Source organism: Idiotropiscis lumnitzeri, chromosome 12 (genome assembly GCF_059441095.1).
Source record: "Idiotropiscis lumnitzeri isolate Australia: NSW breed Sydney's pygmy pipehorse chromosome 12, RoL_Ilum_1.0, whole genome shotgun sequence".
Classification (NCBI taxonomy): domain Eukaryota; kingdom Metazoa; phylum Chordata; class Actinopteri; order Syngnathiformes; family Syngnathidae; genus Idiotropiscis; species Idiotropiscis lumnitzeri.
Genome location: NC_142402.1, coordinates 16,930,814 through 16,952,534, shown reverse-complemented (window position 1 = coordinate 16,952,534; position 21,721 = coordinate 16,930,814). Strand labels below are relative to the sequence as shown.

The window sequence follows — 21,721 nt, the reverse complement described above, 5'->3', positions numbered from 1 at the left end:
AACCCTCATTTGAAATGTTAAGTGAAAACCTGACCTTGCTTTGAAACCTTTCCCTTTGCTTGAAAGCCTAACGTTTGTTTGACGGCGGCAAACTTTCGCAAGCTTGACGCCGTACTGCGAAGGCCGATTACCTTGTTGTGCGTTTCCTTGGGGGAGGCCCGTGTCTCTGATGGTGTAGTTGGCGGAGAATCCCTCCTTGGTGATGGCCGTGTCGGTGGTGATGGTCATGGACAGGATGCCCGTGTAGGAGATGACGCGGCCCGGCGACGTCTGGCCGCAGTAGCGCCCGATATGGGGACCCACTGAGCAGCACGAGCACCGAAAAGAAAACATTCACGTTAGCTTTCGATTTCTTGGAGTGACGAGGACATCGACCAAAATCCAAAACGTCGAGCCGCATGGACTCACTGCACTGAAAAGCGACACACACATTCCAAAACAGGTGACACACCCACCCCACTCCCTGGCAATCCTTGGCTTCACACCTTACTTTTAAATTCAAACACTTGCTTGGAACCTGAACCCCGCCTTGTGACCTTATTTTAAGAACCTTATCCCCGTCTTGAAAGCAGATTTTGAAACTGCGATCCAGGCTTCAAAGCGTATTCCAAACTCCTATGAAGCACTCAATTTCATTTCGGGTTGAGATAATTACACATTAGTTTAGATTAACGCGACGATAGTATTTTTTATGCGTATGATTTTTTTTTTTAAACGGCTCATTTATCATAATATAAACATAATCCGCCCCTCCCAGAAAAAAAACAAAATCTCATCATCGTCATTAGCAAGGTTTGCATGCCAGCTGGCGGCGTCCCCTTCACATTGTCACACCAGCAGCTCGGCTAATCTAGCAGGATTAACGTTGTCATCGCTGCCAGCTGCGAGCAATGGCGTCCACAATCTGTGACGGATTATACGTGGAATTACGACAGTTTTATCTGGAGCGTGGCGTTAATGCCGCCAGGCTGCGCGGTGCTGCAGATGTAACAATTATGTATCCGAGATAAAAGACAAGATGTGTTCATTTGCCTTAAATTACGATATTTGATACCAAATGATTTCCCTCATGCATAATTCTCCTACCTATTTTTTTTCCCCGCAGATGGACACTGGCACACATTTATATGACTGAAAAAAAAGATCCTAACCGGCGGGATATCCGTCCCAGATCTCCAGCCAGTCGTAGCGGCACAGCGCCCCCGGTGGCGGCGTGGTGTCGGGTTCCATGTCGAAGCTGTCGAACTCCACCAAGATCTCGGATATTTTGGGGGCGAATATCATGAAGGTGCACTCCAGGTTGTTGGGGTACTTGTCGGGGTAGCCCGGCGTCCGGATGACTCCCGCGGGAGCCGTGAAGTTCCTGGAACATTCCTGACCTGTCGGGAGGAGAGCGCATGGAATGTTTTTCATTGGGGGAGCAAGGGTTTAAATCGTCAAACGTGTTTGGCTTGTAACAAATTAACACTTGGGAGATGGTGTGAACCCCCCTGAGCGCCAACACACGTTTTCACACAAATGTCACTTCGCTGCTGCTGCTTTTTTTGAAAAAATATTTATATCTATGGTTCACTTGTAGCTTTTCTGTTTAATCCAACACTGCTAATCATTCTTGCTGCTGTTCATGTATACTAGATTCTGCAGAAACTCTCGGGATTTATTAATACACTGAAGTGTATTTTTCTGCATCTGTGTTTGTGTTGACACTGATTGAAGACGGAAGACGTGAAAACTGTTTTTTTTTTTATTAAATTTTTTTTAATTGACTGCCGGACAACAAACACGCAGAAACACGTGTGGTGTCGAGATAAGATAAGATAAGATAAGATGTCCTTTATTAGGATGCCGTATTAAAAGCGAACCACACAACCGTCGTAAAGGGACTTTTAACGGGAGATTGTTTTGTTTCCCTGCCAGGTTGTGTTCGACCTGTTTGCATTTTTTTTTTTTAAATGTTCTTTTATGACCACTTATCGTGAGTCAATTGAAACACTGAAGACTTAACATAAGATGCTCAGATAATGGATGGATAGATGAAATATCTTCACTAATGGAAACACTGGTCTTTTTCAAAAAATGCCATCTTCACAAAAACTTGCGATCCTCTTAAACACTGAAAATTCCGCGCATCTGAGAGAGACGGCATGGCTATTTTGGTTAGTGAAGGGTAGCTTACTCAAAATCGACTACAAAAAAAAAAAAAAAAAAAAAAAAAAATCAGAATTTTTTTCTAACAACTTCAAGGTTGCAAGTTGTGTTTATTTTGTGCCCTTTACAGCCAACTGAGTTTGTCTGCTTGGTCGCTCCTCACCATTTATTCTCATCATTCGCCACGCCGCCATTTTAATGACACCATCTGCGTCATTAAGTGTGTGTGTGTGTGTGTGTGTGCGTCACGTTTCCATGGGGGGGGGACACTTGACTGGGCTTTGTCAAAGTCAGTTGGTTATGTCACAATTTCTCGGTTGTATTGAGCAGCATGTGACGCTTCCGAATGTGTGTGTGTGTGTGTGTGTGTGTGTGTGTGTATTTCTCAAGAGGAGTCACACTTGTGGCTTTTTTTTTCCCAGTGGGAATGTTCACTTTAATGTGTGACTCATCATGCAGCAGTGGACCATCAGCTGGGTGTGTTTTTAGTGTCCTTTTATTTGGTTCTGACTGCATGGCACATTTGTCATTAAATGTAACACACTGGTTGTCAAATATACATTTTATGATGCTCTCTTTGTGCGCCACGACCAATCTGTCTTGCTTCTTTATCCATTATGGTCCTTTTTAAAAAAAAAATGTTGATCTTTGGAGGAGAAAGAAAGAAAGCTTTTAGGAAATTGTTTGAATTCTGATGAAATTGTAAAAATAGGGCCATACTGTAAATACAAATTGAACAAGGTCAGAGGCGAGACTTCAATTGAAACTTGATTTTGTGGCGGCAGTTCACAAATTCAGCAAGGAGGAACGGGGCGGAGACAAGAAATGGAAGCCCTCAAAGCAATTTTGAAATTTCTTTTTTTTTTTTTTGCACCTGACTGTTTCAGTTGTGGAACTGTGACTGATGCCGCCGGGTGGAATCACTTTCCTGTGTTGTAACGGGAGGCCAAAAATTAGGCTTGGTTTACGCAAGTTAGGTTTTTAACGTGACATTTTTGAAAATGTCAAACTCAAAAGTGATTTTCTCCATGAAAGCATGGACAATGTTGACTTTCACTATTTTTGTTTTCTAAATTGCTGGTTTCTTTTGAGTTGTTGCTTTTTTTTAATTTATCATTGTCTTATGATCAGATACGCGTTATCTTTCTTTTTTTGTAACTACCACAGTGTTATTTTTCGGTGGCTCTATTTTTGCAATAACGATAATTTCGATGCGTGAAGTTGATTTCTTTTACACATTGGAAGACGGAATGAGATTTCAATGAAAACTGCCTGCAGGAAATGCGCCAATAAATGACACAATCAAATAATACTGAATTATTTTTAGTAAAGTGCAACATCAACAAACTAAAGACTCGTTATTATTGAACGTAATCTAACTCAAAAACCATTTCAGATGCAAAATATTAAAATCATTAGACGCGGTTTCCCGTTTAGACGCCATCAATCATTTCATGCCCTCGATGTGAACGTATGTAAAAGTGAAATATGAAAGACATTTTTTGAACTGACTACAGTCAACGCACACGCACACACACACGCTGTCCTACTTCTTCAACACCACTGCATTAATTTTCAGGTCTTCCCTGCTGCGTTCAAGGACAAACAGACCATTAGCTAAACGGGCCTGGGGTCTGGCACACCTGTCTGTAACGCACACACACACACAGATAGAGGAATGTGAGTGATACTTTGTGAGCGGCAGCTTGGCGAATGCAGGTTCGGAGGCAAAGGAGACGAAAAGGCAGCGGGAGATGCTGGCATTCCCACGAGCTGCTTAATCACGTTCAGTCAGCGCGACCGCAAGAGCATCGAATACATATTTAGTTTTTCCATTTTTTTTGTTTGTGTTCCACATTGTTGATGCTTTTTCCTTTGTCAGCTGTTGATGTATTATATGTTACTGTTTTTTTTTTAGAGAGTTTCTGTACATATATTTCATCTCTCTCTCTCTCTCTCACACACACACACACTCTCACTCACTCACTGGTTATTTTCTCTAGGACTGTTATTGTCACTCACACACTGGCACACACCTGTCTTGAAGACCTCGTAGCGCACGGAGAATCCGGCTCCGTGCGTCTCATAGTCGGAGACGAACTTGATGAGCAGCTGGTCGCCGCTGGAGATGATGGGTGAGGGAGCAATCTTGCCACAGAACTTGCCCAGCATGGGCGCCAGCTCATCCTTGCCGTTGTAAACCTCCACGTAGTCGTACCTGAGGTGACACGCTGGGAGATTAGTGTGGATGGAAAAGAACACGCACGAGTAAAATCTTGATTAAGGTAAATATTTGTATGGAAGAAAAAAAATGATAAAACATCCACGTCCCACAGCAGCGCCATCATATACCGAGGATCCGTACTATGTGTTCAACTGAAAGCTGAAAAATAAGTACAATTCCAGAAGAAAATGATTTCAGGTCTTTGCGATATATATATTGCAAATGCCATTATCGCGATAACAATATTTTTCAACATATTAAAAGAGGAAACAAAAATAGGAGTACTACTGTTATTGAATATTATTAAATTTTTTTTTTTCAAGATTTAACAATTATTTCCATCAAACCAGATTATTATTCTTTTAAATTCTTGTCTGGCCACCTTCAGCACTTGTACAATACCTTCTCCACCATAAAATAAAGTAGTATTATTTGTCAATAGAATAAACTATTTTGGCCCAAGGACCTACCCCTGAGGTACTATTTTCCTTAATTTTTCATTATTTTCAGAAAAAGTTACCAATGCAATCACTACTGGAAATGAATGAAACTTAAGTCGACAAAGCAAGTAATTCTTAAGAACTAATTGCGTATCATCACTGTCACTTGTGCCCTTAAAAAGGCATTAAATACCTTCTGAGGGCGGCTTGGACCTTTGGGCAAACCTTGTCATTTTATGACGCTTGACATTCTTGAAGAGGACAGAAAGTGCCATTCTTCAGGTCAATGCAAAATGCATAAATATTAATTAAAGAAGTCATGCGGGGCACACAGGCCTCATCGGAGGAGAAAGGGGGCGAGGACGTCACATGACACCCCCGAAGCCACAGGAAACAACGCCAGACTTAATGTGACGACAAGGGGAGTGTGTGTTTGCGGATTAGCGGCAGATTAGCCAGCATACGTGCTGAGCGGGGTGAAGCAAATGAGGAAATGACAGATTAGACGTTTAAGTGCAGGAGGCTGCCCGCAAACTTGTTAGCAGGCGCACATCTGGAAGGCCCAACCGCACGTTTACATTTATTGTCTGGAGTCACACTGTTGCACTTTCACTTTATGTAGTCCTTCATGAAATCAGAATGGTCATGTTTGAGTTTTTTTTTTTTCGAAATAAAACAATTGCAAACATCGGCGTTTACTTTGGAAGCTAATTTTTTGTAGATTTTCTGACAATTCAGTGGATGAATTCTCATTAATTTGTTTTTGCATTTTCTCCACTTGATGGTTTGAAATAATGTCCTGTTTTTTTTTTTTTTTTAAATCCAATTCTTCGATTAATCCCCGCCCCCAAAAAATTGATTATTGAAATACTTGTTAGTTGCCTGCCTAAATACAACACAAAACCATTCTGTCAAATTATGATGCAGAATGATTCACTCTAAAGTCTGTATCTATAATTGTGTGCACACGTAGCGAATGGTTTTTTTTTTTTTTTTTCAAGGTTCGTTAAGTGTTGCAAACAATTCCAAAGACATCCTCCAGCCATTTGCAATTTTAATAACCGCAAACAGTTTTTCTTATCGCCATCAAACGTTGAACATTTTTTTGCGACAAGAAAAACAATTTAAGACCATTCAAATTGTTGCAGAGTCTTTTTTGCAACCTTTGCGACTCGCCACTCAGCAAGATACAGCCTGCATTCCAATGAAATCAACGACTTGAGACATGATTCATTCCAATTGCAATCTTATTTCCTCCAACTAACAATGCACTTCACTCTTACGATCGCGCGCCTCAATTAAATAACCGAGTTTACGATGCAACACGATTCACTCTAATTAATAACCACTTCACTCAAATTGTGATGCGATGTCATATCACAATATACAAAACTAAATGACTCACCTCCAATAACGACGTCACGATTGACCTCCGTTATGAGACAATAAAATTCACTCAAATTTCAAATTGAATCCGAATATGATATCAATTATTCATTTTAATTACAGGATCATCCAATTGATTCACTCCAATTCTGACATGCTATGATATAATCACGCCATTTACGATGCGATACGATTCACTCCAATTATACACACACACACACACACAACATTGTCAAGTGGCTTCTGTGTATCATTGTCCATCTAAGCCTTGCTGAGATGCTGCAGATGGCAAGTGTGTGCGCGTGCGTGCGTGCGTGCGTGTGTGAGCGCTACGTCGCCACCTGCCATCACACACGCGCACACGTCCATCTTTCTCCGTTTCTCACCTCCCCCGTGATCATTACAAAAAAAAAAAATAATAATCCACCTCATTGGCTCTCTCTCAAGCACACACTTGCGCGTACCCCGCCTCCACTCGCCACAACGCTCTCAATCATTTTCCAGCTCGTCTACACAAGTCAAACAACTCATGTCCAGGAAGGCGGACATAAAATGCACTATTAAGAGTATGTCAATGAGAGGACAACACAACTACACACACAAATACACAAACAATCAATAATCATGACACAAACTATCTGGAGTACGATCAAGACGAGTGTGCCCCCCCCCAACCACACCGGAAAATCAAAAGCATGGCGAGTGTCCTTCACCTCGGCCGTGCACAAGAAGAAGCCTGCTGGGAAATCAAAATGGGAGCAGAGAAGGAGGAAAAGGAGGAAGACGAGAAATTTGTTCTCATTTAGGCCAGCGCCAGAACGCAATTTAGGAGCCCGATTGTGTCTGACGTGCCACGCGACACATGATGAGGTCACGGAAGCTCTAAAAGGCTCGAATCAAGCCTGGCTCAGCCAAACTGGTCGTAGTTGCTGATGTGTGTCCCAGTAGGCAAGAAGTAAGTCAGCAAAGAAACACTGCTCCGAGTTTCAGTCCATATTTTTATGTTTATTGCTACTGGAAAATGGGAAAATAATCCACCCCGACACTATTTTCACTGAGCAACCCAAAATTGAGCATCTGTGTCCATCATAACAGGACAAAAAAAAAAGTCTGAAAGAGCCGTGATGCAAACAGGAAGTCGGCCATTTTGGTTTGAAACGACCATTTTGCAATGAATGAGTCACACCCAGAAAAAGTTTCAAAAAACGAATTTGCCCCTAAACACCAATTTTGTCAAGCGAAATGAATCCGGCCAGCCGTGTCTATCTTGACAGGATGCTCGAAAACGTCTCAAAGGCCTAGAGATAAATTTCAGCAGGTAGTTTGGCTTGAAGTAACAATTTTGGGTGAATTTCACAGCTTTTTATCGCCGCACTCCTATCAGAGGTTCGTTGCATTTTGGGAGGGTTCAAAGTGGCCCTTTTGGGGTTTTTACAAAAATCTCACATGAACTTAGGAAAGTTTATTACAAATCTTGCATTCTTTAATTAATGAGGCAAATAATTTCACATATATGTCAGTGTCTCTCCCTCGCTTTGACAACTTCGGGGTTGGAATCGCTGGTCAAGCTGTGTGGAGTTTGCATGTTCTTTGCGCGCTCCGCCTGTATTCTAAAAACATCCATGTTAGGTTCCGCCTCTAAATAGGCTGAATGTGACAAAGAATTCTTGTGTGCCGACCGTATGTGTGTCTTGCGATTGACTGGTAAAAAATGTAGTATTTGTTTATATGTGACCTGACAATGGCTGGAAACAAGTTTATTGTTTGTCTACATGAGTTTTGACAATACTGACATGGACTTGGAAGCAGTCCAGAGTGCACGCCGCCTTTTGTCTGAAGTTACCTTAGATAGACTCCAGCTCACGCGCCACACCGAGGAGGACAACCGAGTGACGGACATCTGAAAAGGACATTGCATCTAATGTGTTCAAATAATTCTTCTGGGAGAAAAAACGGACCTCGTTCACAAGGCATCTGGAATATTGGCTCAGCCTGACATGTAAACGCTCAAAACGACAACGAGCGCGTTACTGCCAAGTTGAGAGCATTACGTTTACCAGAAATAGCATTGCTCTAACGTGATTAATGTTTTGAAATCGCCTTATAAAAAAAGGTTGAATCGGACAAGTAAGTTGTCATCACATTCCAATTTAATGTGGTCATTTTACACTAATATAAACCGAGAAAAGCAGTGTGTGTGTGTGTGTGTGTGTGCGCGTGAGTGTGTGCACGTTTTGCAAGGAAAAGGGGTCTTTGTGAGCGACACTCAGTCATCAGCTGCCCTCCGAGGAGGGCAAAGCAATAAACAGTGTATCACTCCCACTTGAATGTGACAAGTCTGTAACCCCGACAAACCTACAACTACCCCCCCCCCCTCCCCCGAACTAACACGCAACATGTGACATGAATTAGCCTGCTAAACAAACACATACACACAAGAAAATTCCTCTACTCTGAATCCATGTATATGGATGCCTTGAGATACAAGTGACCCGACTCATGAGTTTTGAGATATGAGCCATCTTTTGGACCCTTTTTTGCTTTGACTTGCAAGCAGAGACTTGAGATTTGAGTGCTACATGGTGGCAGTGAGCTAGACTTGACTTGAGTCACATTAAGCTTCAATTTGACAGATGGTAAAAAATTAAAAAAAAAAAAAAAAAGTATTTTCATACATCCAGAAAACATGCCCACCACATTTGAGAGCAGAGACAATAGCTTGATTTTAAAGCCACATTTTATGTACTTGACATTTTCTTCTTTTTTTTAATTCAAATAACCTCTTTAAAGTTGCATTAATTTCACAAATTATACTGTTAATAAATGTTTTTGGTGAAAATGCGACACTGAATAATATTTCAGACGGCAACGAATGTGCATAAGCGTGTGGCATTTGAATGTGTTGTGTTGCGTGTGTGTGCATGCGTGTGTTTCCCGACAGGAGGTCGCCCCTGAGGCGTTCCTAGCAGACAGACACGACACGACACATTCCTCCACCAGGGAACCAAAAACAAGACTTGATTGTCCACGCCACTTGTTGACCATCATTTCGGTCTCTTCCTCTCCGTCATGCTTATTTACGAGAAGTCAAGAGTTATGTTCTTGATGGCCTGATAAGAGAAGAAAATGTCACATGACTGGTCTGCATTTGCAGCCACAACAGTCCTAAGCACATATTATGATACTTTAGACCAGGAGTCCCCCAAACAACGGGCCGCCGACCGCCATGGAGCATTTTTTTTTTATTTTAAATGTGTTTTCGCCCTACTTTCAACACAGTAGCTGAATAACCCAAATTACACAACACTTGGGAGTTTGAATAACGCTAAGCTGTTCTGTGAAATGTGGCAGACAGGAATGCTAGCTAGCTAGCATAGCTAGCATAGTTAACTGCACACAGTAATGGTAGAAATAGGACAAGGAAATTGTAAGAAAGTTACTCGTAATTGCGTCAAAGATTGGGTTATGAACATGACGTTTGAGCGCACAAGTTGTCAGCATATTGTTTTAACGAATCACCGCCAGACTTATGTGATGTTGTTTTGAGTGCCGTTATTACCGATCCTTGGTACGTGTTGACCAAGTGCATTTTCACTTTGAGTGAATCATGATCTTGTGTTTTGCTCAAATCAAGTCGGCAACAAGACTTGAACTCTTGATGGCCTGATCAGTGAAGAAGAAGTCTTGTGACTGGACGACATTTGCAGGCACAACAGTCCCAATTACATATTTCTGCTTTTGAGTAGAGCGTGACTCCCAAGAAAAAAAAATCCTTGAGAAAATTCTACATTTAGGTTAGGAGCCAGTAATTAACAATGACGAATAGATTCACGCTGTCTGTTTGGTTCACCGATTGGAGCTCACCAGCACTTTGGTTTAACAAACCAAATCTTAACTGACCGTTCCGGATTATGAATTTATGATGTTATGAACAAAATGTGAATTCTGCCAAATCGACTCTGATGCTCCCATGCAGGCCATCATCACTTTGCTTTAAATCAATTGTCATCAACCTTGGAATCTTATTCTTAATCTCTCTTTTTTTTTTTTTGTTAAAATCAATTTCAAGTGTGGTAAAGTTCTTGTCTTGCGACAGGATATGCTGAAGGCATGACAAGTGCACGTGAAGAGGAATAGGAAGTCCAGTTTAAGGAATAGAAAGTGAGTTGGAGGAGACAACCAAATGAAAATTAACAGTTTGAAACGGGAGGAGAAGTAGCCAAGGATTGGAAAAAGAATGAGGGGAGGTCACCAGGGCTGCTTTACAGTCATGCCAAGTTGTTCGGATTATGTCTGAGTAGAATCACACCACTGCCATTTTAGCGCCTGTTGGCATCCATGTTGAGATTGACGACGCCTCCTGTGGGAGAGAACGCTGCCTCGGCCAAATAAGGGAAAGAAAAAAAAAACGGCCTGAATTATCCCGCCACCGACGCATGTTCCCAAACGGGCACCTGCGCTGTTTTTTGTTGTTGTTTTTTTTCCCCTGCCACTCGTCGAGTATCGCCACTTAGGCGGTGAAGCTATTTCAGACGTGAGATGAGAGCAAAGTGTTACCGCCGCCGTCTGCTCGCTTTAAACGTTGTCGGAATGAGAAGGGAATCACTGGAACGAGACCCAATTTCGATGTTGTTTTTTTTTGAAACGGTGAAACCAAAAGGCCTCGATCACAACTTGAAGGACACTTGCAGCACAGGCTCCAAATGATGAAAACGATTGTGTTGCTGTGACCTGGCCTCCAGGCTCGCCATCTTCTCATCTACGGCACCCTTGGCACACATCGAGTTGAAATCAGTTAAGACGGTAGCGTCACATATAGTCACATGGGCAAGGGGGAGTCGCCCTCCCACAAAGGAAATAGAAAAGAATAAGAACCAATTTGGACAGATTCGACCTTCTTCCGCAATGTCGGCGAGAAGGCTCCACAGGTGAGTTGCGATTTATCTGCCATCCTTTAATTCCGGTGGTTTATTTATTATTAGCATAGTGAGCATCAAAGATCAAAGAACCAGGCAGAAGTTCCGTCAGAACATTTGAAGCATTTGCCCATATGGCGAGCGACAAGCGAAGATTTCCAGGCTGCCCCTGAAGGCAACGCTTTATTACGCGCTCTTTGAATTTGGATGGCTATAAAGAGAGCTCGACAGAAATTCGAAACATTTAATGACATTTGGAACAATCACACGGTTGTTGTGAGAGGGAAAACGTCATTTTCAAGTGTCCCTGAAGGCAACACCAGGATAGATAGAGCGATTAAAAAGTGAAACGATAAGATAATCACCCGCTATTAAACGTGGATGTAACACTAGCTGGATCGAAACATTAAACATTTAATGACATTCCAAACACTCACTCAGTTGTTGTGTAACGAAAATTGTCACTGCGCCTGAAGGCAACATCAGATAAAAAGAGGCGAAAAGAAAAAAAAAAACTGTACATAAATAGCGAGATTATCTTGGTCTCGTCTTTACCCTCGCATCTCTGCGACACATTTGCAACAATTGACTCGCTCCCAAAAACAACGGCAGTGCCGCCAAGTCAGAGAGCCTCGAGCTCGACGTCGCCTTCATCATCCAACACAAACAACGTAATCACGAAGGAGGCCCCCTCAAACCACCAAACATGGAGCTGCCGGGTGGGCTGCAACAATCACACATAAGAATTGAACGGCCCAGTAAATACACAAAAAAAAAAAAGCCATTTGGAATTGGGAAATTTGTGAGAAGAAGCTCATGCTGGATGAGAGTCCTTTAAGTTTAAAACAATCATTTCAAACTTTTCCATTTTTGGTTTTTCATCGCCTGCAGGGTGTCCTGGTACGAAACTCTATATTTTCTTCACTTTTACTTGTCCCAGTATTTTAATCCAAAATCCAAATTTTCTACTTTCTGTTGACATCTACCTTCACTTTTCACTTAATGGCAGAATAATATTAGTTTTGTCCAAACGATATTTTCGTCAAGTTGATGTTCCAATATTTTGTTCCAATCGTAAAATTCTATTCACTTTTTTCACATCCTGTACAGGTCCTAAAATTATTTTTCGAAACTCAACATTTCTTTTTTTTCCACTTTCTGTGTCCGCATGCTTTTTCTCACATGCTCTTCACTTCCTTAGGTGTCCCAATACTTTTGTCCAAACTCCACATTCTCTTCATTTTGTTGTCTTAACACTATAGTCCATATTTACGGCTGTCCATATTTTTATTTTTTTTTTATTTTTTTTTTTCTGGTGTCTCCAGGTTTCGTTCTTACTTTTGGGTTCCCAATACATCTGGCCACATTTTCTTTTTCACCACTCAAGTCAAAAGAAAGGCTTGTTGTTCTGAAGAGATGATCAAACATACCTTTACTCCCGCCCCTCCACGTGTCTTTGGGTTGACCCCAGACAAACACACACATACACACAGAAGCACGCACACACACAAACACAGAAGATGACTTCCAAAAAAAAAAAAAAAGAGGCCTTCTTTATGGAGTGTGAATGTGTGTGTGCTTGTGTGTCCATAAAGAAGGGTTCTTGTTTTTTTTTTTTTTGGACGTCGGCTCCTCTGTCTTCTTTAAAGGCTCCATCAAGGCCTGGTGAGTAAATCACAGCCGCACAGATGGTCTCCCCTCCACTACTATCGTATCGTGTTGCAGACCCGCGGGACTCATAAGCATTAGCGCTGTAGTAGCTTTGTACTTATTTGTTTTTTTTTTGTTCCTCTCATATTTTGTAATGATCTAGTGTGCTTGTGTGTCAGCGCGTGCGTGGGCGACGCAGTGAGCAACAGTGCAACTATGCCATAACACCAAAAATGGGATGAATCACTGCATCGGTTTTCATCTTCAATGGGTGTTGATGTTGCTAACTGCTGATCCCGTTATGCTGCTGACCAAAACAGCAGCACCGTAGGAGGCACCTCAACAGTCTCATGAGTTCCCGACCTTTCTAAAAATAAGAGCTTCTGCTCGGGTACGGATGAATGCCAAGGGCAATTGGTTTCATACACACTTCTGGAAAAAGATCATGTTCAAATGACCTTGAAGTTTGCATTATTACGAATTCATGATTTATGCAAACACATTGATCATCTTAATGGCTTCTCACAAGACTTTAGCAATGTCTAGCGTTCCGGTAGAAGTGTGGCGGCTCCACAATGCTGTGCGTCCACGTTTGTGTTATTATTTTCACCCAATTCGCCTTCCTCCATGACATTTCATTTCTCCAAAATAGACCACGCCCCCCTTCACATCATCTCTACATGAGACAATTTTTTTGGCTCTAATAGACTCTTGACATGTTGTCACTCCACAATGTTGTGTGTGTTCATGTTTATGTTCCACAGAGCTACACCACTTATTAGTTCCATCCAGTTTTTCTCGTTTCTTGATGTTTTGCTTCAGTTCTCCAAAACTGTTTAATTTGTACAAAGGTGACATGGTTGCTCCACAAAGTTGTATCCGTCAGTGTTTGCGTTCCGTAGAGCTACGCCGCTAATTTGCGCAACCCACTCTGCCTGGTTTCAATAGACATTTTGGTCTCTCCACAACATTATGTGCCCATATTTATGTTCTTGTTATTTGTTTTGTCCTACATCCTGAATTGATCTTGGAGGTTGCACACTATTTAGAAACACTCTCATCTACAAAGATAAGACGGTCAAAATTCTACAAGCAGCTCTTGGTTTGACACAGTACATGAATACCGCTGAATGGCTTAAGTGAGCATTGTGGGTTTTTTTAAATGCTGAATGTTCACAATTAAGAGAAATGCTCTCCTCTAAATGCTCACCAAAGAGTTGAACAAAGACACTGTTATCAGGTAGGAGGCACAGAAGCCTCTGAACCTCATTTTCTTCTCCAGATGCCCCCCCCCCCCATCATCACCCTGCACCTTCTATAGTGACAGCTGCAGTGAGGCCCCGCGACCAATGGGTGGCAGACCCACCCGCAGTATCAAGATCGTCTAAGTGCATCTGTAGTGTGCACGCACAAAGTCTTACTTGCAGTCTCGGTCCTCCAGGTCAAAATGCGGGTTGAAGTTGATGAGAATCTTCTGGCCGGGCTCGGGTGCCGTGATCACCCAGGCGCACTGCTGCGAGGGCGGGTAGGCGCCAGGGTAGCCCGGGGAGGTCAGGTAGCCCGGGGAGTGGATGTCGATGGCTCCGCCGCACTTGTCTGAAAGCAAATGTCACAGTAAATGTCACGATTGGACGTTTCACACGAATTCAACATGTGTAACATGCACACACAAGGAGAGAGCCACTCTCACACTCTCACTCACTTGAACGCGTTTCAAGTGTCAATTTGAAACATTTATGGACTACTGTGACATGCAGTGAGTGAAAGCCGTTCGGAACGCACCAGTCTGGGTGAGCGCAGCCGTCAGGACAACCTGCGTGAGCAGGAGACCGAGGAGGAGCACCCAAAGCGCTCCAACGCGCGTCCTGCTGCTCCGCTGCAACATCCCGACCGAGAAATTCTTCCACCAAATACTGGCCAGTTGTGGTCCACAAAGTAAGAATAATAATTCGAATCAAGAAAAAAGTGGGAAATGATCTCAATGTAAGTCGTCCATCCTCAACTTGTCAGGTCCTGGGAGGTGAATAATCCAAAGAGAGGAAGGAGGAAAAAAGAAGAATTCCGTTAGGTCCAAGCGGCAGGTACGCGGGATCCCATGCGGGGGGAAAAAAAATCGGTGACCGGGGCTACCTCCTCCCGAAGCGGGCGTCGGAAATCCGGAGTGGCGGAGCGGGGAGAAGGGACGTTCTCGTCAGCACGCCGAGGCAGACAACATCGCCGGCTCGCTCGCCTCCTCACTACGGAGCTTTTTTTTCTCCGCCCTCCTCTCCATCCGTCACAGCGCCGATGTCGGCGGCAAACTGTGGAATTTCCACTCCCACAAATCCAGCTGTGAGGCGGCCACCGAAAAACTCGAGCGAGGATTGTGCGTGCGGTGGAACACCCACAAAACGTCTACCGACAGTTTTGCAATCAAGACGCCTCCCTTTCCTTCATTTTGCTCCCTTTGGAGACGTTTGCGAAACAAAACTGAAACACCATGAACAACTCCACAGTGTTACTTTCAACTCTAGCTACACTTAGACCTCCACTAAGGGTCACACAAGTCATAAAATTAAAAAACTAATCATAAAAATAATAAAAGAAAAATACCGCTTAACATTTACTTTGTAAGCTAAAAAGCGACTTCCGGTTGCTATAGCTAGGTGTACAGGTGGCAGACTTAATGTGTCATTTCATCTTCATTTTGGCGGTGGACCATCCCATTATTGCCTAACAGTGAGTGAAGTTACGTTCCGTTTAAGCTAAATAAATGACATCGTGACGGATGTCGAGGACTAAAGAATGTTTTAAAATGCAAATTAATGTGAGTCACGTGCCCCCCAAAATTGAATGAATTCACTTTGGGTGAAAAGAACACCCCTGGACAAATTGGAATGGAAGTGGCCTAATTGCGTTTGCTTTCCTGTAGGCATGTGAAGGCATTTTGGAAACATGGAAAAATGTTAATATAAACAGAGTTAAATCACAACGTAGCAGCACACAACATGGGGGAGTTATCCTATCGTATTTAAAGTGATTCCCAACCTTTACTGAGCCAAGGTAAATATTTGAATTAAAATGTATGTATGCAAGAGTAGGCATGTTATAATCATTCTCTGAAAATATTAGAACATTATTTTGGATGATACGTGAGGTTCCAGTAATTTAGAAACTCCACTTAATGCCTTGACTTTGAATAAAATGAATTTATTGACTAAGAGTTGTTGAAATACTTGCACATTTTATATGCGAGCCATTATTGGAGGACATGAAATGACTATTGCGATATTAATACGGAGCAATAAAATATTTGATTTTACAATTTTGAACGAGATCATTTTTCTTCACTTATTGGCGTATTCTTGTTTGCATCCATTTCCAAATGTCTCCATGCCACATTGAGCTACATTTAGAATTTTGATATAAACCACTCGTGACAATAGCGGAGGCAGAATGCTCCCCAAGATGAATACGAGACGTCCTAAAAAGCGACTAATCGCATTGAGAGCGGCAGATGAGCCACAATGGATCTTGTCCTCGGACCATTTTGAACTTAAATCAAGGATCAATAACACTTTCTGCCATATTGATGGATGCTGATTGGGAGAAAATCGGGTTAACTTGACAAAAGCCCCAACATCAACGTGAGGGACGACGGTCAAGCTCACCGAGGCGTTCTGGTCTTGCCATCTGTGAGCTATGCTCACGTTTCCCAGAATGCTTTGGGACTGTGCTTCAATCACCCCCAACCCCGGCCCCCCTCCCTTGACAAGATTCTTTAAAGCAGCCATCATTGATCACAAAGAGATTACATTAGTGCATGTTTAAAATGAGTTTGAGGATTAGCGGTCCAGTAGACGTACTGTAGAAGAGCGATCATCCATCGTCTGTACATCCATCGAGCTTCTTTTTCCACAATTTTTGATCTAAACTTTACAACTAAATTGTATAAAAAAACATATTCGAACATCTGAAGTTTAATCAGTGGCCACCTATTTAACGGGGTCTTGAAAAGAGTAACAATTTTGGAGGTGGGAGTAAAAATAAAAAAATGGACATCACGCAGTTGTAAAAGTGTGCACACCCTCTTACAAGTGGGGATGCAGAATAAAATTCAGCTGTTTCTGTTGCTTTTTGTGAAGCGTTTTTTTCCCCCCTTTTTCTCAATGCAATTATACAGGTCATAGTTCACGTAAATTGTGGAAAAAAAAATTTTTTGTTAGTTTTTTTTTGGGGGCTTTTGCCATTTTCTAAAAGTAAAAAATTAGGAAATCAGATGTACGTTACTAACTTCCGCTATGAGTAAATAAAACACCGGGCCATTATTTGCATAAATACGGTCATAGAAATGTTTCTATATCCTTTCTGTAAAAAGTATTTTGATTCTAGTCCAGGTTGCCAAATGCAAATCTGTTTCAGTGTAAATTACAACCAAGAAACAAATGAGGAAATCTAATGGGGATGACATTTCTCCCAATTTAGCGTCATATTTGGAACAAACAAAGAGTGCGTTTGAAATGCTGGAACTCAAAGAGTGTATTTGTTCCTGAACTTGTGAGATGACTTTTCAGATTTCTTCCGAGACTCCGACACAACCCTCGGCGTTGTTGTTGCCGATCCTCATTTTAAACGTGTCGCCGACTCACATGCTGGCCTGTGATCATGCTTTTGTCCTCAGTCAGATATATAAAAATGCTGACATTTTGAAAACATAAAAGAAAAAAATATATTTGCCCCCCCCCTTGCTTGCGGGGAAGGAGAGCCACAATCACCGATGTAATATCATCATTCAGTCATTTATTGAACATGACAACACGCAAATAGAAAATGAGAACACTCACAAGGAGCTGTTGTAGGCCACAACTCACACCCAGGTGCTCACACAACAGGCAGACTAACCCGATCAACTCAACCAGGCCACACCCCTTAAAGGCACTCATCCAACACGCGAATACTGCAACATGCGCAGTAATCACGCTTGATTAAACCAATTAATTCTTTAAAGCACTCATTCTTTTGTACAAGATTGTGCTTTTTTTTTCATTGAAAGCATAACAAACAAATTTGAGTTTGGCTGAAAAAGAGCAGTTGCTCTTTATTTTTTCAACTTCTTCGAACGACGACAAAAAAGACGTAACTAGAGCGTCACATCGATTGATATCTGGGCGTCTATTAACTTTTTCAATTTTATTCAGGTAAACTTATTGAATCTGTACTTTTACTCGAGTATTTCTCGACACAAGAATATGGACTTTTACTTCAGTACAGTGTGCTTACTTTTGGTGTCCGCAATTGACTTTGCAAGTGTGCTAATCATGCAAATTGGCCACAAATATGATGTGACAAGCGTAAACAAAGAGCATGTGACGAGCGACAGAACGACATTGTCACCTCCGTCATCGGCGCCCTTGGCGGAATGACCGTGAGAGGAATAGCAGGCACAAAAGTAATAAAAATACTTTTCACAATATTGTTAATCTCTTTGCATTCAAAATCAATCCAAAAGTATTATTCTCTGGCTGGGATGACCACTTTTACAAAATTTCTGATTCAAAATTTTCAGCTTTCAATTGTTTGACATACACTTAAAAAAAAAAAAAGCTTCACAGAAACCAAATTAAATGTGCTATGCTTGAGCCTTGACTCTCAACGTAACATCCTCAAGCAGAGCTGAATGGGAATGTATTGCGATCTCTTACAAGATTTGATCACTTAACAGAATTCTATGTAATCCAGATGAAAAATTAAAATCTAATTAAAAATAAAATGAATCAAGACGGCTAGAAGAGGCCAGAGTCAAAGTTAAAATGAGATCTGTGCTTGGATTTGATCCACATGCAATCCAGATTAAAATCACGCCTTCAAAATCAATGAACTCAAATTTCAAAGAAAACTTTATAGAGCGGAGTTCTGCAATCTGTGTTCAGATTCAATCCACATCTAGATTTTTTTCCCCAATCCAGATTAAAAATATTTTTCTTGTTGAATCGTCTCAAGCGTCCAACTCTACAATTTCACAGTGTTGTTGTTTGTCTGACATTCGTAAACCCAAAATAAACTGGCCTTTGCTTGACTTCCCCAAGGAAAGAAAAGATCATGAAATGTTTGGCAAACATGAGTCTGCCAAAAATACAGGAAATTGTCAGCGATAAAGGATGTTATTTTCTTGTCTCTTTATCGTCATCGACGTGTGCATTTCTGTATCTCAGCAGTGAGGCTGCACTCACACACAAACACACGCAGAGGCTGGAAGGAGGGTGGCGTTTGTGTAATGACACAGTCACGTCGCAGTAATTACACGAGGCGGTGACAGTGATCCATTAGCTTTGAGAGACAGGCGGCGAGCAGTAATGGCGGCGTGCGGGCTTCTCATACGCATACACCACTGTGTGTGTGTGTGTGTGTGTGTGTGTATAAATATATACATTTAAAAATAAGACAACCTTCTATTACAGAACCGCAAGCATGCAATCAGTTGTACCCCCCTGGGGAGAAAAAAAATAAAAAAACAGGCCGTGACATTAGTTTCACCTATCAACATGAAGTTTGGCTAACATGTCAATAATAACAGGAAGGACAAAAAAAGGCCTCAAGGACCCATTCATGAAAGTGAAGCGTTAAGTGGTTTGAAGGCATCATTTCGCAGTCTGTCGCGCTCCCCCCTGGAAAGTTGGAGGGGATAAAAAAAAAAAAAAAAGTAGTGAAGTTTCTCCAATAAATAGGAAATTGGTTGGACCAGTCCATCTTAAAACGGACACGCGGAAAAATCGGAAAGACAAATTGAAAAAAAAAGTCGACCATTTTGGTTTTGAAGCCACCATTTTGCACTCACTTGCACCCGATGGAAAGGAAAAAAGTGCGACCGGCGTCAATTTTAATACGATGCAAAAAAAAAAAAAGTCTCAAGCAGTCATGTATTTGATTTAAAATTTAACAGGAAGTTTGAAGTGACGCCAATATTTCACACTGAATCGCATCCCTTGGAAAGTTTTGGGGAAAAAAAAATATATATATCAGCGCCTGACACTGAATTCTCCAGTCAAGATGAAATTTGGCTGACATGCCAAGATAGAAATCCCAAGCACCCGTGCCTGGAATTGAAGGGGTAGGCTGCCATTTTGATTGAAAACGGCAAAATAAATAAAATAAATAAATAAATGAATCGATCCTTGTTGCAAATTTCTACAAGAAATTAAGTGTCTATGAGAATCATGAGGGACGGCACGGTGGACGACTGGTGAGCCCGTCCGACTCGCACCTCAGGCCTTCCATGTTCTCCCCGTGCCTACGTGGCTTTTCTCCGGGTACTTCGGTTTCCTCCCACATTCTATAGACATGCATGCGAGGTTGATGCTCTAAATTGTGAGCGCGTTGTCCGTCATTGGCTGCCAACCAGTCCAGGGTGAATCCCGTCTACTGCCCGAAGACAGCTGGGATAGGCTACAGCTCGCCCTCGTGACGAAAAGCGTCTCAGACAATGGATGGATAGACGGACGGTCATGAGAGGATAGAAAAATGCTAAACAAGCTTTCACTTGTATAGCTTTGCGACCTTAAGTACTCGGAGCGCTTTAACGCTGTTTGCACATTTATGTACTGATGATGTTGCATCAGGAGCAAGTATCATTTCACTATCTTGCTCAAGGACGCTTGGACATGCTCACACTGGCCGGGAATCGAACCCACAACCTTTGTCTTGGGATACAACCACTCAGCTGACCCGTTTATTAAAATGAGAGTTTTCCATTTTGCTTTGAACTTGAATAATGCACATTGCAGCTACGTGCTTAACATTTATTAGCTGAAGTAGTCTGAATTTTACCGTCCAACAAAATAATGTGGACTCAAAAACATGGCAAAAAACCCCCCCAAAAATTTACATATATAAAGTTGACATTATTGTATGATGTCACAATTCTATAATTAAGAGTCCAAGAGAACGTTTGGGATTCCTGGTGTAGCACATTTAGGATCAAACGTTCGCAGAGAGATTGCTGGGAAAAGAACTCAGTGGCTTGCATTCCTCACGCGCCGTATTTTTAGGGACAGCTGTTTGAAATTTCCTCTCGGGGGGCTTTCACTGTTGGAGGCGGGCCAGGCCTCGCCTTGACTCGGAGCCGTGGCCGCTTGGCACCAAATAGCTTTGGTGCCAACATTTGACACATGTGGACTCTGGTGCAGCCCAATTATAGAAATCATAAAAGCAACACTGTGTGGTATATCACAGCTTTGTGTGGAATGGCTGAAACGACGCCTAAAAAAATAAATAAATAAATTGGAGAGCGTTCCCACACCACATTTTGCAGATGTGTTCATTCTGGTGAACATTTGTAGAGGTCACAGGCTGAACCTATAAAAATGTACAGAGTAGCGCCACCCAGAATCTTAGGAAATCCAGATCCACTTGGCAACGTGAAATTTGGTCCAAGTTGGCCCACAAAAAAAGTCTCAAGGAGCATATTTGATAACTCGCCATACAACGCAAAACTCCAGTAATTGTGAATTTTGAAGGGGGGGGGGATCAGCCCCCACACACAATTTCACTGAGCAACATGCAATCTAGTCGGCATACATCATAAGTAGAAGACCACCAAAAAAAAAAAAAGTCTTGAAAATCATTTTGGACATTTCCAGGAGTCCTTCAGTTTTTAGAGATTTTGTCAGACTTTTTCAACAATTTGTGCAAAAGACTAATGCCCAATGCAAAATTAGGAAGGATTTGACTTTGTCATTGCGCATAAGGTGAAGCATAGCGGCACAATTTGACACCTCGCCATAACTCACTTCAAGATTTTGGTGATGAATTTGGGTGGACAAATATATCCCAAGTCGACCCACAAAATAACGTCTCGTAAAGCCATGTCCAAATAGACGCCACAAGCCGGCGGTTTTTGTTTCAAAGCTAACATTTTTGGGTCACTTTTTTTCGGGTACTTGAAACCCATTTGCGACAGAATTTTAACCTCATACAAAGTT

At 42.0% G+C, this 21,721-nt stretch overlaps 1 protein-coding gene across 3 annotated transcripts in view; it reads right to left on the bottom strand.

The window, feature by feature from the left end:
• The window catches only part of LOC148326232 (neuropilin-1a-like), a 60,529-nt gene that overhangs the window by 18,653 nt on the left and 20,155 nt on the right, over positions 1-21,721 (bottom strand). Inside the window, exons 1-6 of one of the 3 annotated variants that reach the window (XM_088311695.1) lie at positions 14,895-15,763; positions 14,547-14,777; positions 14,186-14,360; positions 4,185-4,366; positions 1,152-1,379; positions 132-302 (exon numbers count right to left, since the gene is read on the bottom strand). In XM_088311695.1, the coding sequence (XP_088167821.1) occupies positions 132-302; positions 1,152-1,379; positions 4,185-4,366; positions 14,186-14,360; positions 14,547-14,649 (859 nt within the window). In that variant the 5' untranslated portion in view covers positions 14,650-14,777; positions 14,895-15,763. Of the gene's footprint in view, positions 1-131; positions 303-1,151; positions 1,380-4,184; positions 4,367-14,185; positions 14,361-14,546; positions 15,764-21,721 lie in introns of those variants that run through there. The other 2 variants (XM_088311696.1, XM_088311694.1) reach the window with 2 other exon arrangements.